The sequence below is a fragment of the Bacillus rossius genome, chromosome 3 (assembly GCF_032445375.1).
Source record: "Bacillus rossius redtenbacheri isolate Brsri chromosome 3, Brsri_v3, whole genome shotgun sequence".
NCBI lineage: Eukaryota > Metazoa > Arthropoda > Insecta > Phasmatodea > Bacillidae > Bacillus > Bacillus rossius.
This window is the reverse complement of record NC_086332.1, coordinates 5,161,484-5,178,452: the sequence shown is the minus strand read 5'-3', so window position 1 is coordinate 5,178,452 and position 16,969 is coordinate 5,161,484. Positions and strand designations below refer to the sequence as shown.

At 46.9% G+C, this 16,969-nt stretch overlaps 1 protein-coding gene across 1 annotated transcript in view; it reads left to right on the top strand.

The window, feature by feature from the left end:
- Window positions 1–16,969, top strand: part of LOC134530008 (uncharacterized) — a 311,306-nt gene that overhangs the window by 195,673 nt on the left and 98,664 nt on the right. The window contains exon 2 of the mRNA XM_063364534.1: window positions 6,495–6,700. Within this exon, the coding sequence (XP_063220604.1) occupies window positions 6,495–6,700 (206 nt within the window). The remainder of the gene's footprint in view (window positions 1–6,494; window positions 6,701–16,969) is intronic.

Sequence of the window (16,969 nt, the reverse complement as noted above, 5' to 3'; positions counted from 1 at the left end):
CGGGTGCCAGAGGCCACGCACCAGGGAGTGACGCGAGGTGTTGTTGCAGGCGTGGAGGTGCTGAAGGGAGTGAGGATCCGGGTGCCAGATGCCACGCACCAGGGCCCGGAGTGACGCGAGGTGTTGTTGCAGGCGTGGAGGTGCTGAAGGGAGTGAGGATCCGGGTGCCAGAGGCCACGCACCAGGGAGTGACGCGAGGTGTTGTTGCAGGCGTGGAGGTGCTGAAGGGAGTGAGGATCCGGGTGCCAGAGGCCACGCACGAGGGAGTGACGCGAGGTGTTGTTGCAGGCGTGGAGGTGCTGAAGGGAGTGAGGATCCGGGTGCCAGAGGCCACGCACCAGGGAGTGACGCGAGGTGTTGTTGCAGGCGTGGAGGTGCTGTAGGGAGTGAGGATCCGGGTGTCATAGGCCACGCACGAGGGAGTGACGCAAGGTGTTGTTGCAGGCGTGGAGGTGCTGAAGGGAGTGAGGATCCGGGTGCCAGAGGCCACGCACCAGGGAGTGACGCGAGGTGTTGTTGCAGGCGTGGAGGTGCTGAAGGGAGTGAGGATCCGGGTGCCATAGGCCACGCACGAGGGAGTGACGCGAGGTGTTGTTGCAGGCGTGGAGGTGCTGAAGGGAGTGAGGATTCGGGTGCCAGAGGCCACGCACGAGGGAGTGACGCGAGGTGTTGTCCGCAGGCGTGGAGGTGCTGAAAGGAGTGAGGATCCGGGTGCCAGAGGCCACGCACGAGGGTGTGACGCGAGGTGTTGTACGCAGGCGTGGAGGTGCTGAATGGAGTGAGGATCCGGGTGCCAGAGGCCACGCACGAGGGAGTGACGCGAGGTGTTGTTGCAGGCGTGGAGGTGCTGAAGGGAGTGAGGATTAGGGTGCCAGAGGCCACGCACGAGGTCGTGACGCGAGGTGTTGTACGCAGGCGTGGAGGTGGTGAAGGGAGTGAGGATCCGGGTGCCAGAGGCCACGCACGAGGAAGTGACGCGAGGTGTTGTACGCAGGCGTGGAGGTTCTGAAGGGAGTGAGGATCCGGGTGCCAGAGGCCACGCACGAGGGAGTGACGCGAGGTGTTGTACGCAGGCGTGGAGGTGCTGAAGGGAGTGAGGATCCGGGTGCCAGAGGCCACGAACGAGGGAGTGACACGAGGTGTTGTACGCAGGCGTGGAGGTGCTGAAGGGAGTGAGGATCTTGGTGCCAGAGGCAACGCACGAAAGTAGTGACGCGAGGTGTTGTACGCAGGCGTGGAGGTGCTGAAGGGAGTGAGGATCCAGGTGCCAGAGGCCACGCACGAGGGAGTGACGCGAGGTGTTGTACGCAGGCGTGGAGGTGCTGAAGGGAGTGAGGATCCGGGTGCCAGAGGCCACGCACGAGGGAGTGACGCGAGGTGTTGTACGCAGGCGTGGAGGTGCTGAAGGGAGTGAGGATCCGGGTGCCAGAGGCCACGCACGAGGGAGTGACGCGAGGTGTTGTTGCAGGCGTGGAGGTGCTGAAGGGAGTGAGGATCCGGGTGCCAGAGGCCACGCACGAGGGTGTGACTCGAGGTGTTGTAAGCAGGCGTGGAGGTGCTGAAGGGAGTGAGGATCCGGGTGCCAGAAGCCACGCACGAGGGAGTGACGCGAGGTGTTGTCCGCAGACGTGGAGGTGCTGAAGGGAGTGAGGATCCGGGTGCCAGAGGCCACGCACGAGGGTGTGACGCGAGGTGTTGTACGCAGGCGTGGAGGTGCTGAAGGGAGTGAGGATCCGGGTGCCAAAGGCCACGCACGAGGGAGTGACGCGAGGTGTTGTACGCAGGCGTGGAGGTGCTGAAGGGAGTGAGGATCCGGGTGCCAGAGGCCACGCACGAGGGAGTGACACGAGGTGTTGTACGCAGGCGTGGAGGTGCTGAAGGGAGTGAGGATCCGGGTGCCAGAGGCCACGCACGAGGGAGTGACGCGAGGTGTTGTACGCAGGCGTGGAGGTGCTGAAGGGAGTGAGGATCCGGGTGCCAGAGGCCACGCACGAGGGAGTGACGCGAGGTGTTGTACGCAGGCGTGGAGGTGCTGAAGGGAGTGAGGATCCGGGTGCCAGAGGCCACAAACGAGTGAGTGACGCGAGGTGTTGTACGCAGGCGTGGAGGTGCTGAAGGGAGTGAGGATCCGGGTGCCAGAGGCCACGCACGAGGGAGTGACGCGAGGTGTTGTCCGCAGACGTGGAGGTGCTGAAGGGAGTGAGATTCCGGGTGCCAGAGGCCACGCACAAGGGTGTGACGCGAGGTGTTGTACGCAGGCGTGGAGGTGCTGAAAGGAGTGAGGATCCGGGTGCCAGAGGCCACGCACAAGGGAGTGACGCGAGGTGTTGTACGCAGGCATGGAGGTGCTGAATGGAGTGAGGATCCGGGTGCCAGAGGCCACGCACGAATGAGTGACGCGAATTGTTGTCCGCAGGCGTTTAGGTGCTGAAGGGAGTGAGGATCCGGGTGCCGGAGGCCACGCACGAGGGAGTGACACGAGGTGTTGTCCACAGGCGTGGAGGTGCTGAAAGGAGTGAGGATGCGGGTGCCAGAGGCCACGCACCATGGAGTGACGCGAGGTGTTGTCCGCAGGCGTGGAGGTGCTGAAGGGAGTGAGGATCCGGGTGCCGGAGGCCACGTACGAGGGAGTGACGTGAGGTGTTGTTGCAGGCGTGGAGGTGCTGAAAGGAGTGAGGATCCGGGTGCCAGAGGCCACGCACGAGGGAGTGACGCGAGGTGTTGTCCGCAGGCGTGGAGGTGCTGAAGGGAGTGAGGATCCGGGTGCCAGAGGCCACGCACGAGGGTGTGACGCGAGGTGTTGTACGCAGGCGTGGAGGTGCTGAATGGAGTGAGGATCCGGGTGCCAGAGGCCACGCACGAGGGAGTGACGCGAGGTGTTGTACGCAGGCGTGGAGGTGCTTAAGGGAGTGAGGATCCGGGTGCCAGAGGCCACGCACGAGGGAGTGACACGAGGTGTTGTACGCAGGCGTGGAGGTGCTGAAGGGAGTGAGGATCCGGGTGCCAGAGGCCACGCACGAGGAAGTGACGCGAGGTGTTGTACGCAGGCGTGGAGGTGCTGAAGGGAGTGAGGATCCGGGTGCCAGAGGCCACGCACGAGGGAGTGACGCGAGGTGTTGTTGCAGGCGTGGAGTTGCTGATAGGAGTGAGGATCCGGGTGCCAGAGGCCACGCACGAGGGAGTGACGCGAGGTGTTGTCCGCAGGCGTGGAGGTGCTGAAGGGAGTGAGGATCCGGGTGCCAGAGGCCACGCACGAGGAAGTGACGCGAGGTGTTGTACGCAGGCGTGGAGGTGCTGAAGGGAGTGAGGATCCGGGTGCCAGAGGCCACGCACGAGGAAGTGACGCGAGGTGTTGTCCGCAGACGTGGAGGTGCTGAAGGGAGTGAGGATCCGGGTGCCAGAGGCCACGCACGAGGGAGTGACGCGAGGTGTTGTTGCAGGCGTGGAGGTGCTGAAGGGAGTGAGAATCCGGGTGCCGGAGGTCACGCACGAGGGAGTGACGCGAGGTGTTGTTGCAGGCGTGGAGGTGCTGAAAGGAGTGAGGATCCGGGTGCCAGAGGCCACGCACGAGGGAGTGACGCGAGGTGTTGTCCGCAGGCGTGGAGGTGCTGAAGGGAGTGAGGTACCGGGTGCCGGAGGCCACGCACGAGGGAGTGACGCGAGGTGTTGTTGCAGGCGTGGAGGTGCTGAAGGGAATTAGGATCCGGGTGCCGGAGGCCAGGCACGAGGGCCGGAGTGACGCGAGGTGTTGTCCACAGGCGTGGAGGTGCTGAAAGGAGTGAGGATCCGGGTGCCAGAGGCCACGCACGAGGGAGTGACGCGAGGTGTTGTTGCAGGCGTGGAGGTGCTGAAAGGAGTGAGGATCCGGGTGCCAGAGGCCTTGCACCAGGGCCGGAGTGACGCGAGGTGTTGTCCACAGGCGTGGAGGTGCTGAAAGGAGTGAGGATCCGGGTGCCAGAGGCCATGCACGAGGGAGTGACGCGAGGTGTTGTTGCCGGCGTGGAGGTGCTGAAAGGAGTGAGGATCCGGGTGCCAGAGGCCAGGCACGAGGGAGTGACGCGAGGTGTTGTTGCAGGCGTGGAGGTGCTGAAGGGAGTGAGGATCCGGGTGCCAGAGGCCAGGCACGAGGGAGTGACGCGAGGTGTTGTTGCAGGCGTGGAGGTGCTGAAGGGAATGAGGATCCGGGTGCCGGAGGCCACGCACGAGGGAGTGACGCGACGTGTTGTTGCAGGCGTGGAGGTGCTGAAAGGAGTGAGGATCCGGGTGCCGAAGGCCACGCACGAGGGAGTGACGCGAGGTGTTGTTGCGGGCGTGGAGGTGCTGAAAGGAGTGAGGATCCGGGTGCCAGAGGCCACGCACGAGGGAGTGACGCGAAGTGTTGTCCGCAGGCGTGGAGGTGCTGAAAGGAGTGAGGATCCGGGTGCCAGAGGCCACGCACGAGGGAGTGACGCGAGGTGTTGTTGCGGGCGTGGAGGTGCTGAAAGGAGTGAGGATCCGGGTGCCAGATGCCAGGCACGAGGGAGTGACGCGAGGTGTTGTTGCAGGCGTGGAGGTGCTGAAGGGAGTGAGGATCCGGGTGCCAGAGGCCAGGCACGAGAGAGTGACGCGAGGTGTTGTTGCAGGCGTGGAGGTGCTGAAGGGAGTGAGGATCCGGGTGCCAGAGGCCAGGCACGAGGGAGTGACGCGAGGTGTTGTTGCAGGCGTGGAGGTGCTGAAGGGAGTGAGGATCCGGGTGCCGGAGGCCACGCACGAGGGAGTGACGCGAGGTGTTGTTGCAGGCGTGGAGGTGCTGAAGGGAGTGAGGATCCGGGTGCCGGAGGCCACGCACGAGGGAGTGACGCGAGGTGTTGTTGCAGGCGTGGAGGTGCTGAAAGGAGTGAGGATCCGGGTGCCAGAGGCCAGGCACGAGGGAGTGACGCGAGGTGTTGTTGCGGGCGTGGAGGTGCTGAAGGGAGTGAGGATCCGGGTGCCAGAGGCCAGGCACGAGGGAGTAACGCGAGGTGTTGTTGCAGGCGTGGAGGTGCTGAAGGGAGTGAGGATCCGGGTGCCAGAGGCCAGGCACGAGGGAGTGACGCGAGGTGTTGTTGCAGGCGTGGAGGTGCTGAGGGGAGTGAGGATCCGGGTGCCAGAGGCCAGGCACGAGGGAGTTACAAGAGGTGTTGTTGCAGGCGTGGAGGTGCTGAAGGGAGTGAGGATCCGGGTGCCAGAGGCCAGGCACGAGGGAGTGACGCGAGGTGTTGTTGCAGGCGTGGAGGTGCTGAAGGGAGTGAGGATCCGGGTGCCGGAGGCCACGCACGAGGGAGTGACGCGAGGTGTTGTTGCGGTCTTGGAGGTTCTGAAAGGAGTGAGGATCCGGGTGCCAGAGGCCGGGCACGAGGGAGTGACGCGAGGTGTTGTTGCAGGCGTGGAGGTGCTGAAAGGAGTGAGGATCCGGGTGCCAGAGGCCAGGCACGAGGGAGTGACAAGAGGTGTTGTTGCAGGCGTGGAGGTGCTGAAGGGAGTGAGGATCCGGGTGCCAGAGGCCAGGCACGAGGGAGTGACAAGAGGTGTTGTTGCAGGCGTGGAGGTGCTGAAGGGAGTGAGGATCCGGGTGCCAGAGGCCAGGCACGAGGGAGTGACGCGAGGTGTTGTTGCAGGCGTGGAGGTGCTGAAGGGAGTGAGGATCCGGGTGCCGGAGGCCGCGCACGAGGGAGTGACGCGAGGTGTTGTTGCAGGCGTGGAGGTGCTGAAGGGAGTGAGGATCCGGGTGACAGAGGCCAGGCACGAGGGAGTGACGCGAGGTTTTGTTGCAGGCGTGGAAATGCTGAAGGGAGTGATGATCCGGGTGCCAGAGGCCAGGCACGAGGGAGTGACGCGAGGTGTTGTTGCAGGCGTGGAGGTGTTGAAGGGAGTAAGGATCCGGGTGCCAGAGGCCAGGCACGAGGGAGTGACGCGAGGTGTTGTTGCAGGCGTGGAGGTGCTGAAGGGAGTGAGGATCCGGGTGCCGGAGGCCACGCACGAGGGAGTGACGCGAGGTGTTGTTGCGGGCGTGGAGGTGCTGAAAGGAGTGAGGATTCGGGTGCCAGAGGCCAGGCACGAGGGAGTGACGCGAGGTGTTGTTGCAGGCGTGGAGGTGCTGAAGGGAGTGAGGATCCGGGTGCCGGAGGCCACGCACGAGGGAGTGACGCGAGGTGTTGTTGCGGGCGTGGAGGTGCTGAAAGGAGTGAGGATCCGGGTGCCAGAGGCCACGCACGAGGGAGTGACGCGAGGTGTTGTTGCAGGCGTGGAGGTGCTGAAGGGAGTGAGGATCCGGGTGCCGGAGGCCACGCACGAGGGAGTGACGCGAGGTGTTGTTGCAGGCGTGGAGGTGCTGAAGGGAGTGAGGATCCGGGTGCCGGAGGCCACGCACGAGGGAGTGACGCGAGGTGTTGTTGCGGGCGTGGAGGTGCTGAAAGGAGTGAGGATCCGGGTGCCAGAGGCCAGGCACGAGGGAGTGACGCGAGGTGTTGTTGCAGGCGTGGAGGTGCTGAAGGGAGTGAGGATCCGGGTGCCGGAGGCCGTGCGGGCGGGAGACACGGCCAAGCTGGCCTGCGACTACGACCTGGAGGACTCGCCGCTCTACACCATCAAGTGGTACCGCAGCGATGAGGAGTTCTACCGCTACGTGCCCAAGGAGTCGCCTGCCACCAAGGTGTTCCCCAAGCCGGGCATTAACGTGGACGTGAGTACCTCTTCCCATATCTTATATGACTGATGTTTTCAAGTATCTTTCAATGTTTAAATTCAATTTTTCTGTAAAAGTTTTATTTTAAGTTTTTTTTTTTAGTTTGAAATTGTTTCACTATAACTTGTAATGAAGATATAATATGTCAAAAAATATATAAATATATCAAATAAGTTATACAAGCTTACGTCGCAGCCACGGGATTTTGTCCCTGGGGGCAGGGGAGACTGGCTTCCCTGGACAAATAGTCGTAATAAAACATTACAATTTGATTAAAACATGTTTCACATTAAGTTCAACAGTTTACAAAATTTAGCACCCAAAATTTTGAGGATTGGTTTTATTTTATTTTCTGAAATACCTTCATTAGCGTGTACGTCACTTAACAGCCAGCGTCCATGATCTATGACAGCTGTTTCAAACTGAGTGTTGTGAATGTGTCACACTTACTAGATGTCGAAGTATTACCTTCTAAATTTTATTTTGGTTTCTCTTGAAAACTTTGGGGTGATTGGTAGTACAAAAACGCGATCTTTTTATTGTTACCTTTGAGATTTTGATAAATGATAATTTTTTTAAAACCAAACTATTCCTCCGGGTCATCAAAATGTTTGGAAAATAAGGGTGTTACTGTAAATTAGTTACATTAAATAATTTTACTTTCCTGACAAGAATTGCAGTGTTTGCAGAACTTAGTTGAATCAGACATGACACAGAGGCTTAGTGTCTCATAAATATGTAGTTTCTTTATTATTTAAAAAAAACTGCCGGTTCAGCAGCAACTTCAAAGCAGTGTAAACCAGTCTTCGGAAGCACTTTATACCATATGTCGTACACATGTTTAAACTTATTTTTAGGGAACGTAAAAATTAGCGGATTTAATGACCTATAGGATAGCCTCCATTATCCTCTGCACTTCTCAAGTAAACACGCGTGTTCATTGGCTACTAAATTGTGAGTCGTCTCCACTGGGTAGCTTGTGATTCGACGCTTCTTGGGTCGATAGTCTCTCATTGGCCAAGAGAGCTCCAGTTAAACCGCGATCCAATAGCAGAACCAGTAGAATTATACACATGTTTGAATTTCAGCCTATCACGAAATGAATCCGTGATTTTTTCCGGTCTCTACTTATTTATATGTGGTAAACTGGCAACTGAATTTTTTTGTAAAATTCAGATTTAATCTGTATATACGCGGTTGTTTACAGCTCAGACAATGACGGTTATTGTTTTATGAATACGTGAACGGAATTTGACCTACAAAGAATTCCTGTACGGTCACAATATTTTTTTTAAAAACCCTGCTTATAAACATGGAGCTAAATACCAAGCAGCTTGGAAGAAACTAAGTATAAATTTATTTTCATAAAATATTGAAATCATAATTGTGTAACAAATCGAGACGAAAACTCAGGCTAAGAAAAGTATGAATTATGAAGTTAATAAATACCTTGTTTATTAAATTTAAAATAAAAACTACGACACAAATAACATAATAATGGCCCAAAAACTCCCTGAAAAATCTCAATTAAGTTATAAATGAACCTAACGAAAATAACCAGCAACTGATTAAATACCCTAGTAATCACGTGGTTTCTCACATTTATTTCTGAGCTTATTCAATCCATTTTCTTCAACAACGAATCGCCACGGAATTTTTCTGTGACTTTCTTCAAGCGTGGGTGCCCTATTTTATTCTTTCAGGTTGAATAATGCTTTATAATCTAAAATGCCAATTTAAATTAGAGCCTTTAATAAACGTGGATAACTGCAAACAATTAAATTTTGTGCAAAAACAACATGAAGTGCCCAATATCCAAAATGATATTGACGTCGCCCCAAGAGCTCCTCCCAGTCGCTTAGACCGTTGTTGCACATTGCCATCTCTTTGCCCTGATGTCCACGTGAGGAAAAGTGATGATAAAGGGGGGAAATGAATGTAAAAAAAGATTTGTGGGAAAGCGGGTGAAAGACGCACGAGGGGATTGATGGGGGGGGGGGGATGAGAATCTTACGGGCGACATAGTCGTATCGCCAGTATCGCGCCGGTCTTCAAAGACGACACATCGATAGAGATTGGAAAAATTCGCGCTTTCGATGACCTCTAGAATAGACTCCACAACCCTCTACATACTCAGGAAAATGCCACTTGCTCATTGGCTATTGACTCGTGACACTTGTCAACTGGGAAGCTTGCAATTCGATACTTTTTTGGTTGAAGGTTTCCCACTGGCTAAAAGTCCTTCAGATAAACTGTAAGCCAATCACAGAAGCAATATAAATGTACAATTGTTTGGATTCTAGCATATCGTGAAATGAATCCGCGAATTTTTCCGGTCTCTACTCGTAAGCATCCAAGGGATTTTGTTGATTCTGTGGCCTAACCTTTTACCAAAGTGTTGCCGAGAACGCGGGACCAAGTTTGTCCTGCCAGCAGCGATGGCGGCCGGAGCACCCTCGTATATTCCGCCCCCTCCCCGCCCCTGGCCCTGAGGCAGCCCGGTGCGAGGTTATCAGAGTCTGCGCCCGGCTATTGGCTCGCGCTCCCAGCGATATCCGACCTGCAGGCGAGGGTGATGCTTGCTCCTGGCGCGCCTAGGCGCAGCCTAGACCAACAGTGGCCAGCCCTTTTGACCGAGGGTCCGTTCGAAGGCAAACCACGGTCCTTGGAGCGGTCCGCCAGACACGGGAAACTAGTTGTTCCAATCACTGTAACCTAGAAGTGATCATACAATAATTACATGAATGTCATATCTACGATGCGACGAATACATCGAAATCATGCGTAACCCAATTTAAAAAAAAAATGGTTTTCTGTAAAGTTGGTTTACGGACAATAGTTTAACGTGACAATGTCATAACAAAACATTGATGAAATGATTGCATACTTTTATGAATAAAACTGAATCATTTTTATTGAATTATCACTCTTTTGTATGGGTACAAAGAAGTAAAATGAAATCAACAATTTAATTGATAAATATTTTTTATTTGCACTCATTAATTCAAATATGTTTATTACTTTATCGAAGAGATTATTTTAACTATAACTTTTATACATGTTTGCTATTTAACTTCTTCCTATCTGTGTTATTCTGTTAAGGATAGGACGATGATAGGAAAAGTAGGAAACGAATGGGAGAGTTTCAAGTTTAATGTGCCTCGAAAAAGTCAAATCGATGGTTGTTCCAATCGAGTGGAAGAGAGATAGATACGGCGCAAGTGTACAATGAGCGTAACGGGACACAGCGTAACAGGACAATGTGCGCAACGGGACACAGCGTAACGGAACAATGTGCGTAACGGGACACTTTTTCGTGCGTGCAGCCGGCGTTAATCGATTTATTAGTCGTTGTCACGTCAAAAAAATACAACGTGTCTTTAAAGTCCACTAAGGGCATTTTTAATGTATCGTTAAAAAAAAAAACTACATACCGCTCGAAGCAAATTGAAGTTGAATCCTGGCAGTTTTCTTTTCCATGAGTTGCAGTCTTTGTCTCAGTCAATTGTTTTCGAATTGGCGACTATTCAATAGCGCGCGCGTAATGTGGCGTGTGGCTCTTTTGAAACAAAATCAGTCACCCAGACTCAATGAAAATTATGCAAGATTTTCAATAAGTAACCTCCGAGTGACTATGCGCTAAGAGACTGACAACAATGTTACCCAAAAACTGGTAGCGTGCATGATCGCAAAAGGAGTAGCCAACCAGGTTTTCGTGATGAATGTGTCGAAAGAATCCGTGAGACATTTTTCACAAAGTCCTACAAAATACACGCACATAAACTATATAGAGGATGGGCCCGAAACAACTAAACAAAAAAGGGGTTGTGGCTGTGTCATGGACACGGCCGTGTGTTGTACGTGATTACGTGTACGTAATAGGTAATATTTTTATTTCAGCACCATATATATATTCACTGTAACTATTTTACAGTAATTTTTTATTATATGCAATCGAGAGCTGACTATTGAAACTCAAACGAACGTTGTAACTTATCCGAGTCAAAAGTTATACTAAATGGAAATATCAAAATGGCGGCGCTTCCCCCTCCACCGCGCGCGATGCGTCACAGTCCTCACTTAGCGTAAGGAATTCTTTGATCCTTTAGCTATCCAGTGGTGTAATTAAATTCTGGATGGAGATGATAGATATGTAGCTGCAACACCAAGCGGTATGCCCCGATTTCGATATTATCTTTGAAATATTTGTGCAATGGGCGTGCATGACTTGATGTAAGCTTTTGGACATACGCCATTGCTAAGCACATTTATGTCTGTAGAAGAAAACTACAAAAAACACAAAAGACAAAAACACAAATTAAGCAAAAAATTGCTGTTGTCAACAGGATATAAACACCACATAATATTCCATAACAGGAATATGGTCAACAAACAAAGAAAAATAAAGAAAAATTGACTAACAGAACGAAAAACCCTCCACAAATGACGACAGCACAAAAATAATGAACCAAAAAAAAAATTCAGCACAAAAGTTGAAACGAGACAAAAACACGACAAAACGAAAATACGAAACAAACACAATAGTTTTCCAAAAAACAGAAGAGAACGAAAAAAAAAACCACAAATAATGACAACACAAAAATATTGAATCCAAAAAAAAAATCAGAACAACAGTTGAAACGAGACAAAAACACGACAAAACGAAAAGACGAAACAAACACAACAGTTTTCTAAAACAGAAACAAGCGACGTTTCGGGAACTGCTATCTGCTCCCGTCCTCAGGCAGACGCACATGGTACGAAAATACAAGTGCGACTCACAGGTGCGACTTCGTTATCATTTGTTTTTTTTTAAAATTGCCTCCCACTATGGAAGCACTTTTAAAGACGTATTCACGTCAAAACTAGGTCTCTGTCTCAACAACTAGAGAGTTCTCCCCCGTTGCTCTCAGCGCGGCGCGCAATTGGCTGCTCACTTCACCGTCACTTGTTTCTATGTCACACCACAGTCTTGCCACCTGTCGAGTATTTAGTTCGCAACTTGATCAACACTTCAAGCACTTTCGCGCCACTGCCGGCTCCTCGCAGGTCCACTAACTAAATAGTTCATGTTTCCCTCACCTAGACTCCTTGCTTAAACACGCAATACGTCAATTCGAAAGCATATTTAGACATATTTAAATAAATAAATATATATATATATATTTAAATCTCATACATACATGCAAACACTACGTGCCTACAGGGCCGGATTTAGGCTACTGCCTGTGTCTGTGTCTGTGGTGCGGGCCCTCTCTAAGAGGAAGGGGGGGGGGGTATATTGAGTATCCCCTTCCAGTGAAACAGTGGGTGCCTCTTGCCTGGGTTTGGGTGGGTAGTTTATTTTAATTTACCTACAAAACTATAATTTTTTATCAATTTTCTATTTTGGAAACATTAGTTTATTATTAAACAAGACAATTTAACCAAACAGTATTTAGAGGTTAAGGAATTAAGTGACACCAAAACCAATGAAAATAATCGAAAATTATTTATGCAGAAGAGTTCAGTTCGGCGCAATTAATCCACACAAAACAACTGGACACTATGTCGACGCGTATTTTAAGAATATGAGAATATCCACATCGCAGTGTCCTGTGGTGAGGGCTCCCATTTGTGTTGCGGGCCCATAGGCTACAGCCTGGATAGCCTGCGCGTGAATACGGCCCTGCCTGCCTAAGATATGAGCTGCCTAAATTAAACTGTAAAAAATTGCAGAATTTATATTAAAATAAAGCTACGTTAAAATACGTGACTATTTTTAGTATCATGTTGATGGGAAAATGGCATGGGTCACAGAACTAGTAACGAGTAACGAGTAAAGAGAGAGTGTATGTGTGTGTATACTGCTTCTGCCCCAACCGTACGGTATATTTATCCCCGGAAAATTCCTTTCGGAATAACTCGTTTGCTTTGTTTATTCCTTCCGCACACTTCATGCATGCGGAGAGCGAGAGAGAGAGAGAACTAGGAATGAAGATACGGTTTATTGGAGCCTGTGCTTCTCTTCCAGCAGCCAGTATGCAGAAAAGAAAACAGATATAAAAGGGCGCGTGATTGCAAAAGGAGGCGGCGCACAAAGAGGCGGGAATGCTGGGCCGCCCGCGATGTTGCGAGGGGGAACGTACACATGAAGGAGAGGAAGGCACAAAAGACTAATATGAAATCAGCAATCTCCCGATTTTGGATGCGTGCAAAAAAAAATTTGTTTCCCTGCTCTTGGAGCGTGTTTTCCTCCAGCTTTTCTGCTGACGTTGCAAAGCAGCGAGGTGGAACCAGAGCGCAGAGCGCGAAGAGATCAGAGAAAAAATGGGCGCGAGTTCAGCAATAATCAAAACCCCGAGAAGGATATATTGGTGTTTGTATATTTACATATAAAGATTTATTACAAATTAGTTGGTGTGGCCTTACGAACAACAGCGGGTTAATTGTTTCATATTGGCAGGCAAGAATAAAGTTCGATTGGTAGAGACCGGAAAAATTCGAGGATTCATTTCACGATATGCTAGAATCCAAACAACTGTACATTTATATTGCTTCTGTGATTGGCTTACAGTTTGTCTGAAGGATTTTTAGCCAATGGGAAACCTTCAACCAAAAAAAGTATCGAATCGCAAGCGTCCCAGTTTTCAAGTGTCACGAGTCAATAGCCAATGAGCAATTGGCATTTGCCTGAGTATGTAGAGGGTTGTGGAGTCTATCCTAGAGGTCATCGAAAGCGCGAATTTTTCCAGTCTCTATCGATTGGGCAATAAATAAATTCAGCCTTGGAATATGTAGTTTTTTTATTTTAATGCTATGAAATCATTCTGTCCTTTGAAGAGAATATATTAGAAGTGACTAAGTTAGCATTGGCATCTCTGGTGAGGTAACTATCACTACATGATCGACTTAAGTTTCCAAACACAGATTTTTGTTCGATTTACATTTATAACAGTCTCCTTGTTAAGTAAATGTTTTTAAGGAAGTGAACCAAAGACCATTCGAAGGTACTCCAGAATATTTTTTTAACCTAAGGATTGTAAATGTGATTTTTTCGATTAATGAATAATGTAAGTAACAAATAAAAATATCGAAACGTAATAACAAAAGCAAATATTTGTGACAATATTTCATGGTAAGAATATAATATAAAAAGCTGAAAATATCTTAAGATATACTTTTAGTAAACATTCTTTATGTTAAAATATGTAAAGGGTGTGCATTTTACAGGCAGATTAAAATATTATGGGGAAAATAGTACTTACTGTAAAATATTTACTATGTATAATTATGCTAAATTCAATGTTTATCAGACTGTTGAGTAAAAACAGATAATTTCTCATAAAATGTAAGTATTTCGAAATACACTCTATATATTTAAAATTTTTGCATTGCCTAATCTATAACTTATATCCAACATTCGTGTACCAAGATTTATAGACATACATTCATTTTATATTATATGCAAAACATAAAACAATATCATTTGTTATGATTTCTAACCATTTGATGAATAAAACTTACGTTTGAGTAAATATATAAATTAATAAAAATTTGTAATGCAATTTTGAAAATAGTTCAGATATAGGTTACAATATTCTACAGTAAACGTAGATATTCTACAAGAAACCACCCATTTCAAATTCCAGCATAAAGATTAAAACACTTTTTAAAATGTTCCGGTTTGCGAATTATGTGTTAATAACCCTTTTAACAATATTTTTGGTAATTGTTTTTTCTACTTTTACAAGAATAAATAAAAATAAAACTTTTAAACTGCGAAAATGACTGGATAAATTACATCCTACAACTAATGTATTTTTAATGCACATACACATATTTATCAGTGTAAAAATTTCATACAGAGAATATTTTAGCTCATTATATTAAAATTAATTTTCTTCCGAAGAAACTCTTGGGCTAAGGAAACGAGTAACAACCGGTTTATGAAGAAAAAGCCTTCAAATGTATTTTATTACAGAAGTCAGTGATAGCAAGTCATGGAGTAAAATTATGTTGAATAAAAGCAAGATAAAAAAATATTTATTGAAAATCAGTTAAATATGTTTAGTTGTCCTGCGAACAATATTCATAATGGCTATAGTCCGAAGTTCATCGAACCGAAAATATACACAATTGTTGCTTTATGGCTTAAGGAGGAAAAAAAGTTAGATATTGGAGGGATATGGCATCTGAATGAACTGTTCTTTCTGTGAATTTCATTCATATATGATATTTTGTTATTTTAACAACTTTGAAACTTATTTTTATAACATATAAATTTAACTGTTCAGTTTCAAACAATTAAATAAAACTGAAAAACAACTTCCTAAAATTTTTTATGGTATAAAAATGTTTATGTGATATTTTGTTCGTGCTCCTTGAGGTGGGAAGTTGCCACAGACGTTTTAATCAAGCGATAATTTTCATAGTTTGATGATATAGTTGTTTGAATATTGTCAGTCTTTAAAAAATTGTATGTACTTGTTTATAGTAGGCCTACAGCTATTTAAATTAAAAAAAAAAACTAAAATATATCAAACATATAATTTTGCAGTAAGATATGCCACGCCCCACTTCCAGAACGAATCATCTCTTCCGCTTTCTTTCAAAACATTTCAGGAAAGTCAAACTTTGGCATTTCGTATAGATTTATAAATTTATAACTTAAATTTAAATATTTTGAATTAGGAAGCAAAAAAAATATAATGAAATCAATGCAAAATGAATAAGCTTTGAGTTTTGTCTTCAATCATTATAGTTAAAAACTTGAAGAGAGTAAAGTGTCTTGCTGAAGTTGATCAATTTTTTGATGTGGATCATGACAGTGACAGTTTTTATGATTAACGTCTTACTTAGTTTCCCAGTTGAACCTGGTGCCTCCAATGCCAGGCTGGAGAGAAGTAGCCAAGGAGACAGCGTTCATTTTCTTTTTTCACCATTTTTATTTTCATGTTGCATGGATTTTTCAAGAGTTGTTTCTGAAACTGCCCAAGTTAAAAAAAAAAGTTTTGAAATGTTTTAAAGATGCTGATTTTATGGAGCGAGCACATTTATATATATGTTTCTTTGATTAGTGTAAGTGTACCTAGATGAACAAATTAAACAGCCATTATTTATGGAAGCCCCAGGGGACTGCAATCAATCAACAACACTTTCCAGATGAGTACTTGTACGATTTTTAAACAGTGAAATTCTAAACATTAACCAAATTTTTACTACATTTCCAATTACTCGAATAAAAGTTACTTTCAAACAATCTTGAATTGAAGAGCTTATGGGAGTTTTGTAATAAGGGAACATACAATGTAAATCCCGAAATTTTGCAGTTACAAAATTACCATGACCTTGGTTAAAAGTACATTTTTCTCCGTTCCAAATAAATTAAATCCACATGAACTGAATATTAAACATATTTTTTAAGTCTCTCGTCACATACTGCACAGAAAATAACTAACGTGTCTACATATTTTACTACAATAGCATAGTTATGTCAATGATTTTGGCTAACATATTACAGTTAATTATATTTTCATTAAGAAGCATGGAGTTTGTTAATATTTTCAGGCCAAAAATGTGCCGTTTTTCATCCTTTGCTTTGAATGATTTTTGCAAAAAAAGAAAGATATTTCAGGCAGTGAAAAAAAAACCGTATATCTCAAAGTATTTTTTATAATGAAATGGTTGTATCCAAAAATTTGTTTTTTGTTGATTTTATGGAATTTTTCAAGTTGCCTGGTGCATTAAGTGTTTTAAATGAGATAATTGAATATACCTTATTTGACTCACAAGTGGTATAAAGTAAATGAACTATATGCCTGTTATTTTCATGTCGTTAAAAATGATTCAGTTTTTTAATTAAATTATTTTATGTGTTATTTTAACTATGTACATAGTAATCATTTGATGGTAAAATTTTGTGGATCTTTTTCTGTAAAACCTGGCCAGTAATTCAAATTCAGTTCATAAATAGTGTCTGTAACATAAAATATATGTTATATTTTCAATAGCCTTAAGTTTGTATATAATTTTATCAGTGCTGTTGATTTATTTATCAATGACATTACCAAAAATTTTTTCTACCATTGTAGAAATTTCAAGTAGTTTATTTACTGTTATCTTCACATTTAATACAAAACAAATCGCATTTTATAACCACAGAAGAAATTCTTTTGATACGCAAACTTAAATTCCGATAGTGATTTCATTTCCATTTAAGCTTTGAAATCTTTCACAATGTTCACGACCATGTCGAAATTCCTTCTGGAGGGCTGTGCAGGTGAA